This window comes from Talpa occidentalis, unplaced genomic scaffold (genome assembly GCF_014898055.3).
Source record: "Talpa occidentalis isolate TD23 unplaced genomic scaffold, MPIMG_talOcc4v2.1 talOcc4.14, whole genome shotgun sequence".
Lineage (NCBI taxonomy): Eukaryota > Metazoa > Chordata > Mammalia > Eulipotyphla > Talpidae > Talpa > Talpa occidentalis.
In genome coordinates this window covers 56,001,861-56,015,904 of record NW_023601433.1, presented here as the reverse complement: position 1 = coordinate 56,015,904, position 14,044 = coordinate 56,001,861, and the positions used below count along the sequence as shown (strand labels likewise).

Sequence of the window (14,044 nt, the reverse complement as noted above, 5' to 3'; positions counted from 1 at the left end):
TATAGAAATGTCTAGGAGAAATCCTTTGTGGGAATATCAGAACAATAGAAGTTCCCAAGTAGGTGATTCAGACAGTCAGCTCTTCAGAATTACCTATCATATTTGTCGGGATCGAGGGGCTGATAGCTTGCTTCATAGCAACTAATTCTCTTCATAAAGTCGTCCATAGCTTCTGCTGAGCTGCAGTCTTTGTAATCTGGACTGGAGATTTTCACTTCCTGTAACACCACAAAGAGGCAGCTGATGAATCACGCTGGGAGGCTTTCTGCTTAGATGAAGCAGGAACTGGGGCTTGCAAAAGGGGAAAGCACAGACAGGCTCAGAATAAAGATGAGCCTGCCCAGCGCTTTAGAGAAAAAAGGAAAGATGGGGGAGGGGACCTTGAACCTGATGATTACACAGTGGACAGAGAATCACTGCCTGGAAGGGCAGAGAAAAAAAAGCCCAGTAGGACTCCATAATGAATGGACTCACTCAGGCCATCATCACTCCAGACTGAAACCTCTGAATGGACCGTGATTCAGGATCAGCCCACCAGACAGCCCAGCCCTCAATTCAACCCAGTTCCGCAGAAGCGTCTGCACTGCTCCCCTCACCAAGAACAGGCTGCAGGTTAGCAGAGGTGCACTCAGGAGTCGCTGAAGACACCCCTGACCCCGAGTGCCAGGCAGGATTCTACCCCCACACCCCCACCCCACCCCCCAGCACATGCGGCAGCACACACTTGGGGCTAGTCTGCAGTTAATGCTTCCCTACATGGACCCTTGCTTAGTATCTCCAAGGTTGGCTCTCACAGGAAGCCGGTGCAGCAGTGGCCCTTGGCCTGCCCTCCCTATAACTCAACAGGTCTAAGAAACCTGGCAGATTTTAGGGAAACCAGCAATATTTATACTAGCTGTGTCCTTTTCCTCCTCAGCAGCTATGAAAGAGGTGGCCACTCTTCAAAGGTCCAAGTTAAATAAGTCAGTGTTTAAAGGGGATGGACTTTTGCTCTGGGAAGATGACAAAGTTCTGGAGATGATGGCATGATGGTTGCACAACCTTGTGAATGTGCTGAAAGCCACGGAACTGTACACTTAAAAGCGTCTTATGATGGTAAAGGTCAGGTCATACATTTTACCACCATAATAAAAATATCTAAGTTCAGAATCTCTTTTTCCCAAGCATAGTCACCCACATAAGGAGCACAGTGCAAAGGACTGAGTTAAGAGGCTGCTCAGGGCTTAAACAGAAAGAGATTTCTGAACACAGAGGCGGGGGGCAAATGACAGATGTATTCATGGAGGAACAACGTGGACTGGGCACTCTTAGTCAAGCATCCTGGTGATGGCTCACAAGGGAAAAAATGATTTTACAGCTGCACTTGGCTTCACTACCAAGTGGAACTAGCAGAACCAAACCAAAGAAACACAGCACAACCCTTTGTTCAGACCATGGCAACTTCTGTTTCCTTGTACCTTGAGACTCTTCCTTTGGACCTGCTGAAATTGATCTGGGCTGACTTTCCAGAATTTAAATAGCCCTTCCTGAAATGTGAACTCATTTCTTAGAAATGCTAGTAAATATTTCCACTGCTTGGAGGAAAGGCCCAATACTTGAAGCTGAGCTCTGCACCCTGCTAAAGTGCACACTCGTACACACCACGGCTGCCAAAGAGGTGTCAGGCCTGCTTTTCTTTATAGATATGTCTTGATCTGATATATTTAAGCTGGATAAAAATCATTTATAATATGAGAAGGTGACCAGCCACAAAGTCCTTATAGTAACCATTCCTGTGTATGATATATTGCTATCAAATGATAAAATTTAAGAATTAATTAAAATAAGTGGCCAGTCACCCTCAATTTATGCAGGCCACCTCCCATTGTCATAGGGGAGAGAAGATCCACTGCAGCTACATTAACCATTATCCACTCTTTCCAAACTTGAGAATTCTACCTTCAGTCAGCTGGGTCCTATCAGCTTGACCATTCTTACCTACCAGAGCCTTATACAGCAAAGGATATCGGCCTGCTGCCTCCTTTCCGATCAGGCCAGGTGAGCTGCCCTTGGCCTGAGCAGCCCTATCACCACCCAGCTGCCTCTACCACTCACAGAAACTGCTCCTGATCTCCCCCATACCTCTCAATTCCCGCAAATACTGATTCTTGCCAACAGTCTGAAAGGCCCCAGATGAAGCCACTTAAGTCATAGAACATATTTCTCAATTAAATACCACTTTGCTCTTCTGATCCCCCCAGATCGTAGCTCCCAGACAAAAACCCATGACTAGGACAACCAGTTCATTCCCTGAGTCTAGCTGCTTCCCCCGCCTGGCCACCACCCTGGAGTAGGACTCCTGCATTTCTCACCATGATGTTGGAGGCCACAACGGTAGGGTCATCACACACAGACTCGATGAAAAACACCTGGGAGGAAGCAAGACAGAAACATTAGGAAACAACCAATGTGGTCCCAAGAAGGGCCAACCTGATGTTACTGTGATGCTATCACCACATTCAAGGAAGGGCGCCGCTTGTAGATCCAAATACAGATCAAAAAAGTCTCCCCTGCTCAATCATGGGCCCTTCGGCCTCCCCACAATAGGTGTGCTCCCCCCTCTCTAGGCACCCCTAGGAGGCCCCACCAGGAAGGCCCCCTCCATAGGCAGCGGGAGGTAAAGGAGCAATCAGAGAGCTCCAGACAGAGGAATCAGTCAATCCCTGGGGTTTCCTTGCTCCGGAGTGCTCCCAGGCAAGACGACAAGTTTGGCTTACTGTAGGGTAAGGAAAAAAATGTCAGGCTTTTCTGCCTTCCCACCATCAGGATAGATGATGGATCCTTGTCCTGAATGCATGCCTGATGGCGGGCACCTGGAGTAGGGTGTGGGCCTAGGTAGATGGGATTCACCTGGGCTAAGACTGTGCTTTTAAGGGCGGCGTCACGGGGATGCCAGTAGAAGCCAAGGAGAAGCCAAAAGAGAAGCTGAGCGAGCAAGAAGCAAGAGAAGCAGAAGCTGAGAGAAGGCCGGAGAGCCCAGAGTGAAGACCTGCTGGGGGCTGGGAGGCCTGCCAGCCTCCTGGCCCCCCAGCACCCCTGCCTGCCATATGCCTGGTGAACCCCAATAAAAGATCTGCAAAAAAAGCCACTAAGGACTCTGACTCCTCCTTCACCGGGTCTGCTGGATCAGAAAACCTGCACCGTGTCCAGTCCTTACTTTACACTTACCTTGAAATCATTTTCTTTGGCAAAATGAAGGATCATGTGCCTTCTCTCTCTGGTAGTATTGGTGGCATCAAAAACCTGACAGGAAGAAAGATGGACAGTGAAGAGACCTAATGAACAGGATATACCATACCACCAGAGGGCCTGGCCTGTCATTCAGGCATCAGCCAAAAACTGACTCCAGGAGAAACCACTCTGCCCACACCCTCCACTCCCACTGCCTCTTACATGCAGGGACGGAGGGCACAGGTGGGAATGGTCCTTAAAGCATAGGAACAAGCAGTAGCACACGGGAGGGTGTGTGCAGAGGAGCACTAGCTCAGCAGATGCAGCCACCCAGGTCCGTGTGCCTTGGAAGGCAGTACTCAGAGGGCTAAGCAGAGCACACCAGCTGACTGTGCCCCAGTCCAGCCTGAAAACCCTCCTAGGACAGTGTTCACATGTCACTCTCTCCAGGACATTATCCTACCATGGGATTGGAGACTGAGCTATTCCTCAGACTTACCGCAATTTGGCCTCCTTCCCTCGTCAGGTAACTTTTGACATCTCTCAAGGCAGCCAGAGCACATTGCCTGCAACACAGAAAAGGCACATATCGGTGCCCACACACCCCACTCACCCCAATGAGTGGTGACTGGTGAGCCTACCATGGGGCTACTCAGCTGGCCATCTGGCAGGCCAAGGCTCTGCTTAGAGGCCTGCACACTGGCTGTGGTGGCCCCAGGAAGCATCGCTCAGGCCTCGGGGCTCTGAGTCCCAGGAAATTTTAAAAAACTGCTGCCCAGTCCTGCCAGAGACCCTCACTGAACTGACCAGGGGTGAGGCCTACTCAGGGATGAGCTTTCTAAGTTCCCAGGTGATTCTGAAGCATAGCCAGAGTGAATAGCACTGCACCTGGATTTCATGAGCACCTTGGACTTAAAAGGCCTTTTCAAATGTAAACATGATTTTCCATGAAAGAGACTTTGCCCATTCTTTATGAAGCCTTGAGTCACATTCTTTTTTTTTTTTTTAAGATTTATTTATTTATATAAGCACCAGGTACAGTCAGAAGCGCAGGAGGGTAAGAGAATTCACCAGAGCCAGAGCAGGGAGCAGAGCAGGCAGAAGGACCGAAGTACACTGCTGAGGGGAGCAGCGGGCAGCAGGAGAGGTCTGCGCGCCATGTGGGACCGTCGCCCAGCGGCCGGGGATCGAACAGGCGCTGCAGAGGCTACGGGCAGCTTTGCAGTCGAACGCTCAACCGCTGCGCCACCAGGGAGGCCCTTGAGTCACATTCTTAATGGGATCTGTGTCACATCAGATGGATGGAAGCAGGAGACTTTCGCCAGTACACATGCAGGTGGGCCCTCTGATGGCCCAGCAGAACCACCCCACTGACCAGTTTCCGCTTCCTCTGATATAATCTGACCCAAAAAAGCAAAGCCAGGGCCTCCCCGGTGGCGCAGCGGTTGAGCGCTGGGTTGCGAAGCTGCCCGCGGCCTCTGCGGCGCCAGTTCGATCCCCGGCTGCTTCCCGGCCACCGGAGGAGGGTCCCACATGGCGCGCAGACCTCTCCTGCCGCCGCTGCTCCCTCAGCAGTGTACTTCGGTCCTTCTGCCTGTTCTGCTCCCCGCTCTGGCTCTGGTGGATTCTCTCACCCTCCCGCGCTTCTGACTGTACCCAGTGCTTGTATAAACAAAAAAAAAAAAAAAAAAAAAAAAAAAAAAGCAAAGCCAACCCAAGTCCGAAGCCTCTCACAGCAGCCAGGGCCTTACTTTCGCACTTTCATGGCTTCTTCATTGTCAGGACGAAAGAAGTTGTAGGAGCTGTACTGCTTGACAGCCTCCCGGCGGTACTCCCCAACATTGAACACTGAGGATGGAAAGGAAAGGACACTTAGCTGACTCTCCAAGAAGAAGGTGGAACACTCTAGAAAAGGAAAGCAAGACTACACACCAAGACCGCTTTGAATAAGATTCTAGCAAGACATGGAAAGCAGAGAGTGGCTCTCCACATCCAGGGCTATCATCGACCTTCTAGATGCTCATTGACCTTCTGATTGCTCATGGCTGTCTGCTGCTTTCCTGGGGGTGACCAGCCCAGCCTCACCACATGGGGGACTAGAGGCTCAGGCTGTGCAAACAGCCTGCAGACACATCTAGCGAAAACAGGGGCAATGATTTCTGCCAAAGGTCTCCAGGGAAGAGCTCACATACCTATCAGCAGGTGCAAACCAGCCATTCTTCCACTGCCATGAGGAAGCACAGTTCCCTGAGCACATACTGTATGAAGCAGTTCACCAGGTGCAGTGGGGGCAGCAAAGGCTGTCCCCATGATGTTTCGCATGGGTTAAGACCAGGCAAAGGTTTATAAAAATATAGTCAATGGTACTGGGCATCTTATGACATCTGGTTGAGGAACAGCACAGCTAAGTGCTGTGGGAGTTTAAAGGAAAAAGATCTGCAGAGGTTGAGGTGGCTGGAGGTGCAAAGGTCATTTTTTTGGGGATGGAGGTTTGGGGTTGTGAAGCCAGAGCATAGTGCTTGGCCTTGAAGTGCAGCCTTACCTTTGGTGGGGACACCAATCCAGTTGAGGTAGCGAGTCAGCTTCTTGGAGATGTAGGTCTTTCCCCGGGCTGGGAGGCCCACCATGACAATCACCGTGGGGGAGTTGGTCAGCTTTGGCCCACATGCTGAGAGAAGCAACAGAGAAAAAGGTCAGCAGGGATGCCACAAGCAGGGAGGGGCAAAGTCCGTGCCAGCCACAAACTGCAGGATTCCATGGCGTTCCTGTTTCATTTCCATCGCAAAGTCCCTGGCTTCTGACAATCCCAGGGGACCAGGGTGCCTTGGTGGTCAGAGCCCCTAGTCACACCTTGCAGCCCTGTCCTACCTTCAGGTAAGGCATGGGAAGGTTGGTCCCAGTCAATTCCCAGCCTGATACCTGAGGTCCCTAAACCCAGCCAGAAACCCGTTACCAGTTCACTCCTGAGGTGGGGAAAAGGAAGAGACTCTTCAACTTTCAACTCCAATGAGGTTGAAGCTAACAGTAGGAGAAATGGTTTTTCTTTTTTTAAAAAAGATTTATTTATTTATGCATACAAGAGCTGGGGTATGGCCAGAGGTGTGGGGGGTGAGAAGATTCACCAGAGACAGAGTGGGGAGCAGAACAGGCAGACTGACTGAAATACACTGCTGAGGGGAGCAGTGGGCGCGACAGGAGAGGTCTGCTGCGCCATGTGTGTAGCTCCTTGGCCGGCCAGGGATTGAACTCATGCTGCAGTGGCTGCCAATTGCTTGACAGTGCTGTCTTTAACCCCTGCATCACCAGGGAGGCCCAGAAAAATGGTTTCTAAAAGCACTACGGAGTGGTGGTGGCGACCAGGAGTGGGACATGGGAAGTAGGGAGAAGGGCCTCACAGCCAAATACAGAGAAGCCAAGCAGGTCTGGGTGGCCTTTCTAAACAAAGAACTTTTAAAAGAAGGCAATTTTAAAATGATTTTATCAAATGAAAGTTGGGTAGAACCTGAATGCTGGTTTCCCATATGGGGTGACGGATAAATTCCTTCATCCCTAAGCCATGCCCTTTCCTGCTCCTGCCTACTGACAAGTCTGACTAAGACCAGAGTCCTGCTGCAAAAATGGCAGGTCTCAGGGCACCAGGGTTCACATCACTGAGCCCCAGGCAGGGCCCTGGGAAACAGGAGGGTTTGCTCGAGAATCTCCTGGCTTCACTGCTGAGCTGTCCGGAGTTCCTCAGAATCGCAGCAGGACAAAACACCAGGAAGAGAGGTTTTTAGAAGGCAGCCCATAGAACGCTGGGTTTTAAGAAGGCAGCCTGTAGAACACTGTTCCAGACATTAAGGCACAATGTTTCCTTGGCTGGCATCTTGCCCGAGACTCTCAGGCGACACTGGTGACAAAAGTGCTCTCAAGCCAGGGGTTGCCCTTGGGAGGGAGACTGGCCACCTGCCAACTCCCAACCCAACACCCTGCCCTGCGCTCACCGGCCAAGTCAGGCACTGCCCTCAGCCACGAAGCGCGGCTTGCAGGCCCTACACGCAGGGAAAGCTGTTCCAGCAACACCACAAATCTAGGCCAACAACAGATCACACTGGGGCTCTGCCTCTAAGCTAGCCAATGCCAGATGGGGAAGAGGGGGTGCTGCCATACCGCTGACAGGCACAGGATGCCCCAACGTGGTCTGATGCTCAGCCTGGTGACCAAATTGAGGTCACATTTGGTGCAAGTCCCTGCCATCAAGCTCTTCTAGGCTGGAGACAAGGAAGAAGCAAGAGTCACACACAGGGCTAGTTCTTCTTTCTTGTTAGACCAGGATGATCTTCTCAGCATGTGGGGTGGGGGAGGCCAGGAGAGACCAGGTCACATTCAGGAGCCACAAAAGGCCTTGGCTGGGATTCCACAGCCATCGGTTAGAAGCAAACAAAATCCTAGAAGACAGAGGCATTTTTCTGGCCTGCGTTGATCACACAAGAGAAGCCAAGAAGTGCCAGCCACTGGCTTCCTTGAGTCCCAAGGTGCCAGCAGAGAATGGTGACAGCCTCTCTGAAAACCAAAGGGCACAGAGGCACACTGTACTCTCTGTGTTGTGGCGGCTGCAGGTGACACAGGAAAGAGACAGCTGCCCTCCAAGTGTTCTCACATTGCCTGAAAACAATACTCCACTTCATTAATCCTTACCCCAAGCCACTGGGTTTTCCCCTGGTTTAATCTAATGTCGCTGTGGTGGCACTGCCCCCAAGAACATCCAAACATGCAGAGAGAAGGGGCTGTCTGTCTGTCTCTCCCTGAGCCCAAGCAAGGAATACTTTTGTTGGACTTTTGCCAAGGAAGTGTAGACAGAGGCTGACAGATTTATCACATTGGGGATTAGTTCAACTCCCCACTAATCACATGTACAAATCTCCTTTGGCAAGAGATGCATTGGGTAGGAAGAAATAATTTTTTTTTTTTATAGAGGCATGCTTTATTTATTTTTATTTATTTGTTTGTTTATTTATACAAGCACTGGGTACAGTCAGAAACGCGGGAGGGTGAGAGAATTCACCAGAGTCAGAGCGGGGAGCAGAGCAGGCAGAAGAACCAAAGTACACTGCTGAGGGGAGCAGCGGGCAGCAGGAGAGGTCTGCGCGCCATGTGGGACCCTCCTCCGGTGGCCGGGGAGCAGCCGGGGATCGAACCGGCGCCTCGGGCGCGGGCAGCTTCGCAACCCAACGCTCAACCGCTGCGCCACCGGGGAGGCCCAGGAAGAAATAATTAATCAAGGACACAGCACAGTAAATATCTTAAGCCAAAAATTCAGGTTGAATCTCAAATCCAAACAAAATATCACTCCTGTACTTGGCAAAGCAGGGGCCATTATCCCTATTCCTGCAGCACCTTGAACAAGATTCAGAGGAGCAGTAAGGAAGGTGCCAAGAAGGTCCCTCTACCAGGCTCCTGGGTTCTCAGACTAGGGAAACCATGAAATGTTCTGACTAAACCTTTGGATCTTACTCACCTTCACCCCCCTCTTCCTCCCCTTGCACCCCAACTCTTTTTTAAACTCAAGGCACATTTGAAGCACTAGAGTTGTCTGTCCCTTCCTCAATCTCCTCACCTACCCCCCAGGTCCTTGACTTCTTCTCTACCAACCATTTCATCCACTGAGAGAGAGGACCCTCCCACCTCTTCCCACCCTCCCAAGGTCTCTGCCTTTCCCCCTCTTCCTCAATAGCACAGGTTTTTTTTTGTTGGTTTTTTTTAGATTTATTTATTTATTTATTTATACAAGCACTGGGTACAGTCAGAAGCACGGGGAGGGTGAGAGAATTCACCAGAGCCAGAGCGGGGAGCAGAGCAGGCAGAAGGATCAAAGTACACTGCTGAGGGGAGCAGCGGGCGGCAGGAGAGGTCTGCGCGCCATGTGGGACCCTCCTCCGGTGGCCGGGGAGCAGCCGGGGATTGAACCGGCTGCAGAGGCGGCGGGCAGCTTCGCAACTCAGCGCTCAACCGCTGTGCCACCCGGGAGGCCCAGTAGCACAGGTTTTATGGGAGACAAGTATGAAGCTTAACACACACATTTCCAAAAGTATTGGTGTGTCTCATTACATCTTCTACATTTAGTAGTTTAACTTCTTGATCATCCAAAAATGCCATTGTATTTAGAGATATTTAGATGTCAGTATGAACATGTTCAAGAAGATAACACCCATGACCACTTTGGCGAAGGAACAAAGAAGCAATCATTTAAAGACTACCAAATTAACAGACCAGAAACACTCTGATACCATTTGGGGAGCTCAGGCAAACAAAGTCTTCCATGGGTAAGGCAATCACTTGAATAAGAGTTCACAGAAAGTCACCATGCTCCAGAAGCTCACCCCTAACTCTCTAATGCAATTATATTCACTCATTCACTGGACATTTGGGCTGGTGTCCTGTGAGCAGAGGAAAAGGTGGGTTCAAATCTGTGTGAGAAGTTTCAGGTCTGGGCTGGTGGTGGGGAGGCTGATAACATACAAGCAAACGAGACAGAAGGTCACTGCAGGGCATGAGAAAAGCGATAAGACAGACATAAAGGAAGCAGTGGCACTGGGGCCAGCGTGCCTGAGCAGCACCTGCACTGAGACCTGAGCTAATGTCCTGTCTTGGTCGTGTGTAATGCACACTGGTTGCATGGGCCAGCTCCCTGCATTTAAGTGGATACAGGAAGCATGCTGGTAAGTGTGGCGAGCAGCAGCCTAAGCTCAATCCTGGGACCAGTCGGCAAGACAGACTAGAGTAAACCACGTTCCAACCCCAGCCCTCCTGGCTGCTACCTTGGATGATAATGTGTGAGGTACAGACACAGCAGGTACTTGGCAGCTGTCCTCACCCACGGTACTGATAACTACAACTCCAATTCAGAAAATAAACAAACCATTGCCAAACACTTTGCTGCTGCTCCCAAACCTCCTGCAAGCTTTCTTCTACCCAGAGGCTCTTAGAAAGGCTGGCCTCAAAGATGCCAGGTCATTCTTGCTCTTTTCTACAAGAAAGCGAGTTGCACTTCAAGGACAAGTCTACCAAGGCCACTAAAGGAGGAGGCAGTTTGTGACGATGGCAAACTGCATCTGTGGCGTGAACCAGTCTCCAGAAGCACCCGTGGAATTCTAACCACTGTGAGTCTACAGAGCCATGCGCCCTACTCCTGCCAGGCCAGGGCTAAGGACAGCTGTACAAAGACCACCTGTTACCTACACTCATACCACCTGAGAGGGCTGTCTGGGAAATGGGCGGCGTGCCTTCCATCCCGGGAGAACAGACCACAAAACACCTGCCCAGAAAATGATACCAGACAGGGCCTCTCTAGTGGCACAGCAGTTGAGCGCTTGGATGTGAGGCTGCCCACAGCCTCTGCAACGCTGGTTCAATCCCCGGCTGCCGGCGAGGGTCCCACATGGCGCACAGACTTCTCCTGCTGTGCCCGCTGCTCCCCTCAGCAGTGTATTTTGTCAGTCTGCCTGTTCTGGTCCCTGCTCTGGCTCTGGTGAATTCTCTCACCCTCCCACACTTCTGACTGCGCCAAGTGCTTGTATAAATAAATAAATAAATAAATCTTAAAAAAAAAAATGATGCCAGACACCTGAGTGTCATCCCCTGGACACAACTCCCCTCTCTCGGGATCCTATCAGGCCAGGGCACCTTAAGATTCTGCTTAGTTAACATTAAGAATCAACATATAAGTGAGCTTGCCCAGGGTTGGCAGGGGTGGGGCACACGTGCTGAGGACTTGGGGCTTTGGGGAGAACACAGCTAACAAAATCTCTTTCAAAAGTGGTCCTATGCTATTTTGATGGCTACTATACACATTAGTACTTTGTATGCCCACTTTTAACTCATGCTTAGCTAATCTTGTCCAACAAATCACCTCCACCCAACCCCATCATGGCTTCTGCCAGCAATAGTAAGGGACTAGGCGTCTCAGGGAATCATCTGTCAACCATGGGAGGCAATACAATGCCGTCCTGGCTGAGAGTGGTGCCTGGGGAGGGGGGTGGGAGCAAATAAATAGAGTTCAAAGTCTGGCCCCACCCCTTCCTCAGACCTTGAACATGTTACTTGATCTCAGGGTCTTATTTAGTTTCCTTTTCTATGAACTGGAAGGATGCTTCAAAAAGGTTGTTGAGAGGATTAACCACACATAATAGGTGTCAAAAGCTTGCTATGGAGACTTCCATCAGTATCAGCCATTATAGCTTCCATCATTCTAGACCTGACGAATGGCTTCACCACAAGTGAAGCCAGGTCCCACTGCACAAGTAAAAAAGGAGAGAACTGGGGCTCAACTTGGTCTTTCTCACCTAAAACCCTTCAAGTGCTCTTTCCTAAACTAGTGGTTCTCAGTCAGTGGCTGACCCTAAGGAACTTTTATAAAATTGGACGCCTGGTTTCCTAGCATGGTAATTCTAACTTGGTTTAGGCACCCACCCAAAACAGACTCCTTTCCAAAAATCTCCCCCTAGTGATTCTAACGTAAAGCTTTGGCTGAGATCACTGCTATAAACTGCAGAAGCCATCCAATGAGAAGGTAGGGATTTCTTTTACACATCCCCTTATCTTTCTTCTTTGAATCAGAATACTATCTTGGACCAAACAAAGCCCCACTGGGTTGAAAATCTATCAGGATTTGAGTGCCATGTCATACTTCTTCACAATCAACTCTCTGCATTATCTATTTTAAATCCTTGGTGAGTAAGTTGGCAGTTTGTGCCATTCCACAGTATTAAATTAAATTAAAAAAAGTGTGGGGTTGGGCCTCCCCTGGTGGCACAGCCGCTGAGCGCTGGGCTACGAAGCTGCCTGCAGCCTCTGCAGCACCAGTTCGATCCCTGGCTGCCGGCGAGGGTCCCACATGGCGCGACAGACCTCTCCTGCCGTGCCCACTGCTCCCCTCAGCAGTGTATTCCGTCAAGTCCGCCTGTTCTGCTCCCCACTCTGGCTCTGGTGAATCCTCTCACCCTCCCGCGCTTCTGACTGTACCCAGTGCTTGTATAAATAAATAAATAAACAAATCTTTAAAAAAAAAAAGTTTGGGGCTATGAGAGGCTGCCCTTCTACTTGCTGTTTAAGATGACCTGCATTAACCAATACGAACACCACTTCTCTCCCCATTGATGAGGGCAATTATTTATCAAACCCACAAACGTGTTGTCTCAGGACCAACCACATGGCATGGGGCTCCCTCCCAGACAGTTCTTTTTACATGCACAGTAATGTTCCCCACAACCTCTTTCAGTTAATGAACCTCAAAGGAATCTGCTGTAGACCCCCAGTTAGGAAACCACTAGAAAGAGGGTAACAGGTTTAGTAAGAAACCCCATTCAGTGTTTTAGATGGCATTAAGGGAGGAAGGGACAAGAAGGGAATCGGAAAAGATGCCAAGAAGGAAAACTCTTTTCTCTATTCCAAGGAGACAAGTGTGACTATAAATATGGAGAAAGACACACTACTTGAAATAATAGCATATCCAGGCTGCAGGTAATTTTATAAGGAAAAATGTGTCTGAGACTACACCCCAGAACCACACACGAGATTCCATGAATGGGCAGGGACAAGAGACTTAATCCATCAGCTTTAGCAACTCTTCACCCCAGCCCTGAATGGCAAACAGGATTTTTAGGGAAAGCTCTCATCTGTGTGTGGGTCATGCAGACCCACTAAGACTAATGGATGGTTTTAGGCCTAGCAGAAGGGAGATGGCTCTACATTCGTGGCCCAGGAAGACACCTCTGAACCCACACTATCCAATCTCAATGCCACACAAAACCTCATGGTCATTCCCCTTACTTCATCCACTCACCTTGAACCTAGGAGAAGGAGTAAATGTTAGTACAGTACACTACATATAAATACGCGTATTTACTTATACATATATACACACATATATAAACCAAACTATAGTTGTAAGACCAATTACAGTTTACAAAGTACGCTATAAATATCTGCTATTCAAAAGTCAAAAGGGGGTGGGGTTGTTTATCTTGCATGGCCGAATATCCCTCACCATTTAATACGCTGCCTTCCCAACAGGTTTTACAGAAATGCAACCAGACTTTAGGCTGCCCCCATTTAGCAAGCTCTTTAAGAGCACGTATGAGAGGGCTGCAAAACCAGACTGACCTACAAAGCTCCCAGCCCCTGGCTACCCTGCCGAGAAAACTAGCTCTTCTTAAGTACCCTCCACCCCAAACTCTCAGTCCAGCACAGGGCACTACTTGGTGGAGGAGTAACCAGTGTTGGGGGTGACTGATGACCTGGAAAACCACAGAACCAGCTCTCCCTACCTCCTGAGGCAGGTCTGGGTGGGGAAGGAAGTGGTGATTCATACACCAACAAACCCCAAGGGGGCAAGCTGTCAAGTTGGCTGGGTGACCAATCCCTGTGAAACATGGCAACAGAGGAGGCCGGCCGGCAGCCTCACACTCAGGTGCCCCCTGAAGGTTCTGCACCTGGGATCCAGGTTTACCTGTCAGGCACTCTGAACAGGACTGGAGCAAACAGCCTACAGGATCCTTCCACCTGATGGGCAACAGAGCAGGACTGCCTGGGGGTCAGACCATTTGGAAGCGTCCTTTTCAGAGGCTCTACAGCTAGGACAGAGCCCAAGGTGAACCTTTGCAGAGCACTTATGGCCCACCATAGACGGGACGGGGCGGCTACCTGCCAGCAAACCCCCAGCTCCGCGGAGTGCGTGAGCGCGCGTGCGACACGCCGCCAACTCTGCGGTCTCCAGAATCAGGGCGAAAACTTGGTTCCAGGCACCTATCTCTTCACCCCCGGCACAGGTGTTGGACGGGGCAGTGGAGGGAGGGGA

General features: G+C 50.3%; 1 protein-coding gene across 4 annotated transcripts in view; it reads right to left on the bottom strand.

The window, feature by feature from the left end:
• PFKFB3 (6-phosphofructo-2-kinase/fructose-2,6-biphosphatase 3) overlaps window positions 1–14,044 on the bottom strand; it is a 78,276-nt gene that overhangs the window by 13,357 nt on the left and 50,875 nt on the right. For all 4 annotated transcript variants that reach the window (XM_037510572.2, XM_037510571.2, XM_054695072.1 and 1 more), the window contains 6 exons: window positions 5,753–5,878; window positions 4,962–5,058; window positions 3,710–3,776; window positions 3,208–3,282; window positions 2,352–2,408; window positions 94–218 (listed from right to left, as the gene is read on the bottom strand). In XM_037510572.2, the coding sequence (XP_037366469.1) occupies window positions 94–218; window positions 2,352–2,408; window positions 3,208–3,282; window positions 3,710–3,776; window positions 4,962–5,058; window positions 5,753–5,878 (547 nt within the window). The remainder of the gene's footprint in view (window positions 1–93; window positions 219–2,351; window positions 2,409–3,207; window positions 3,283–3,709; window positions 3,777–4,961; window positions 5,059–5,752; window positions 5,879–14,044) is intronic.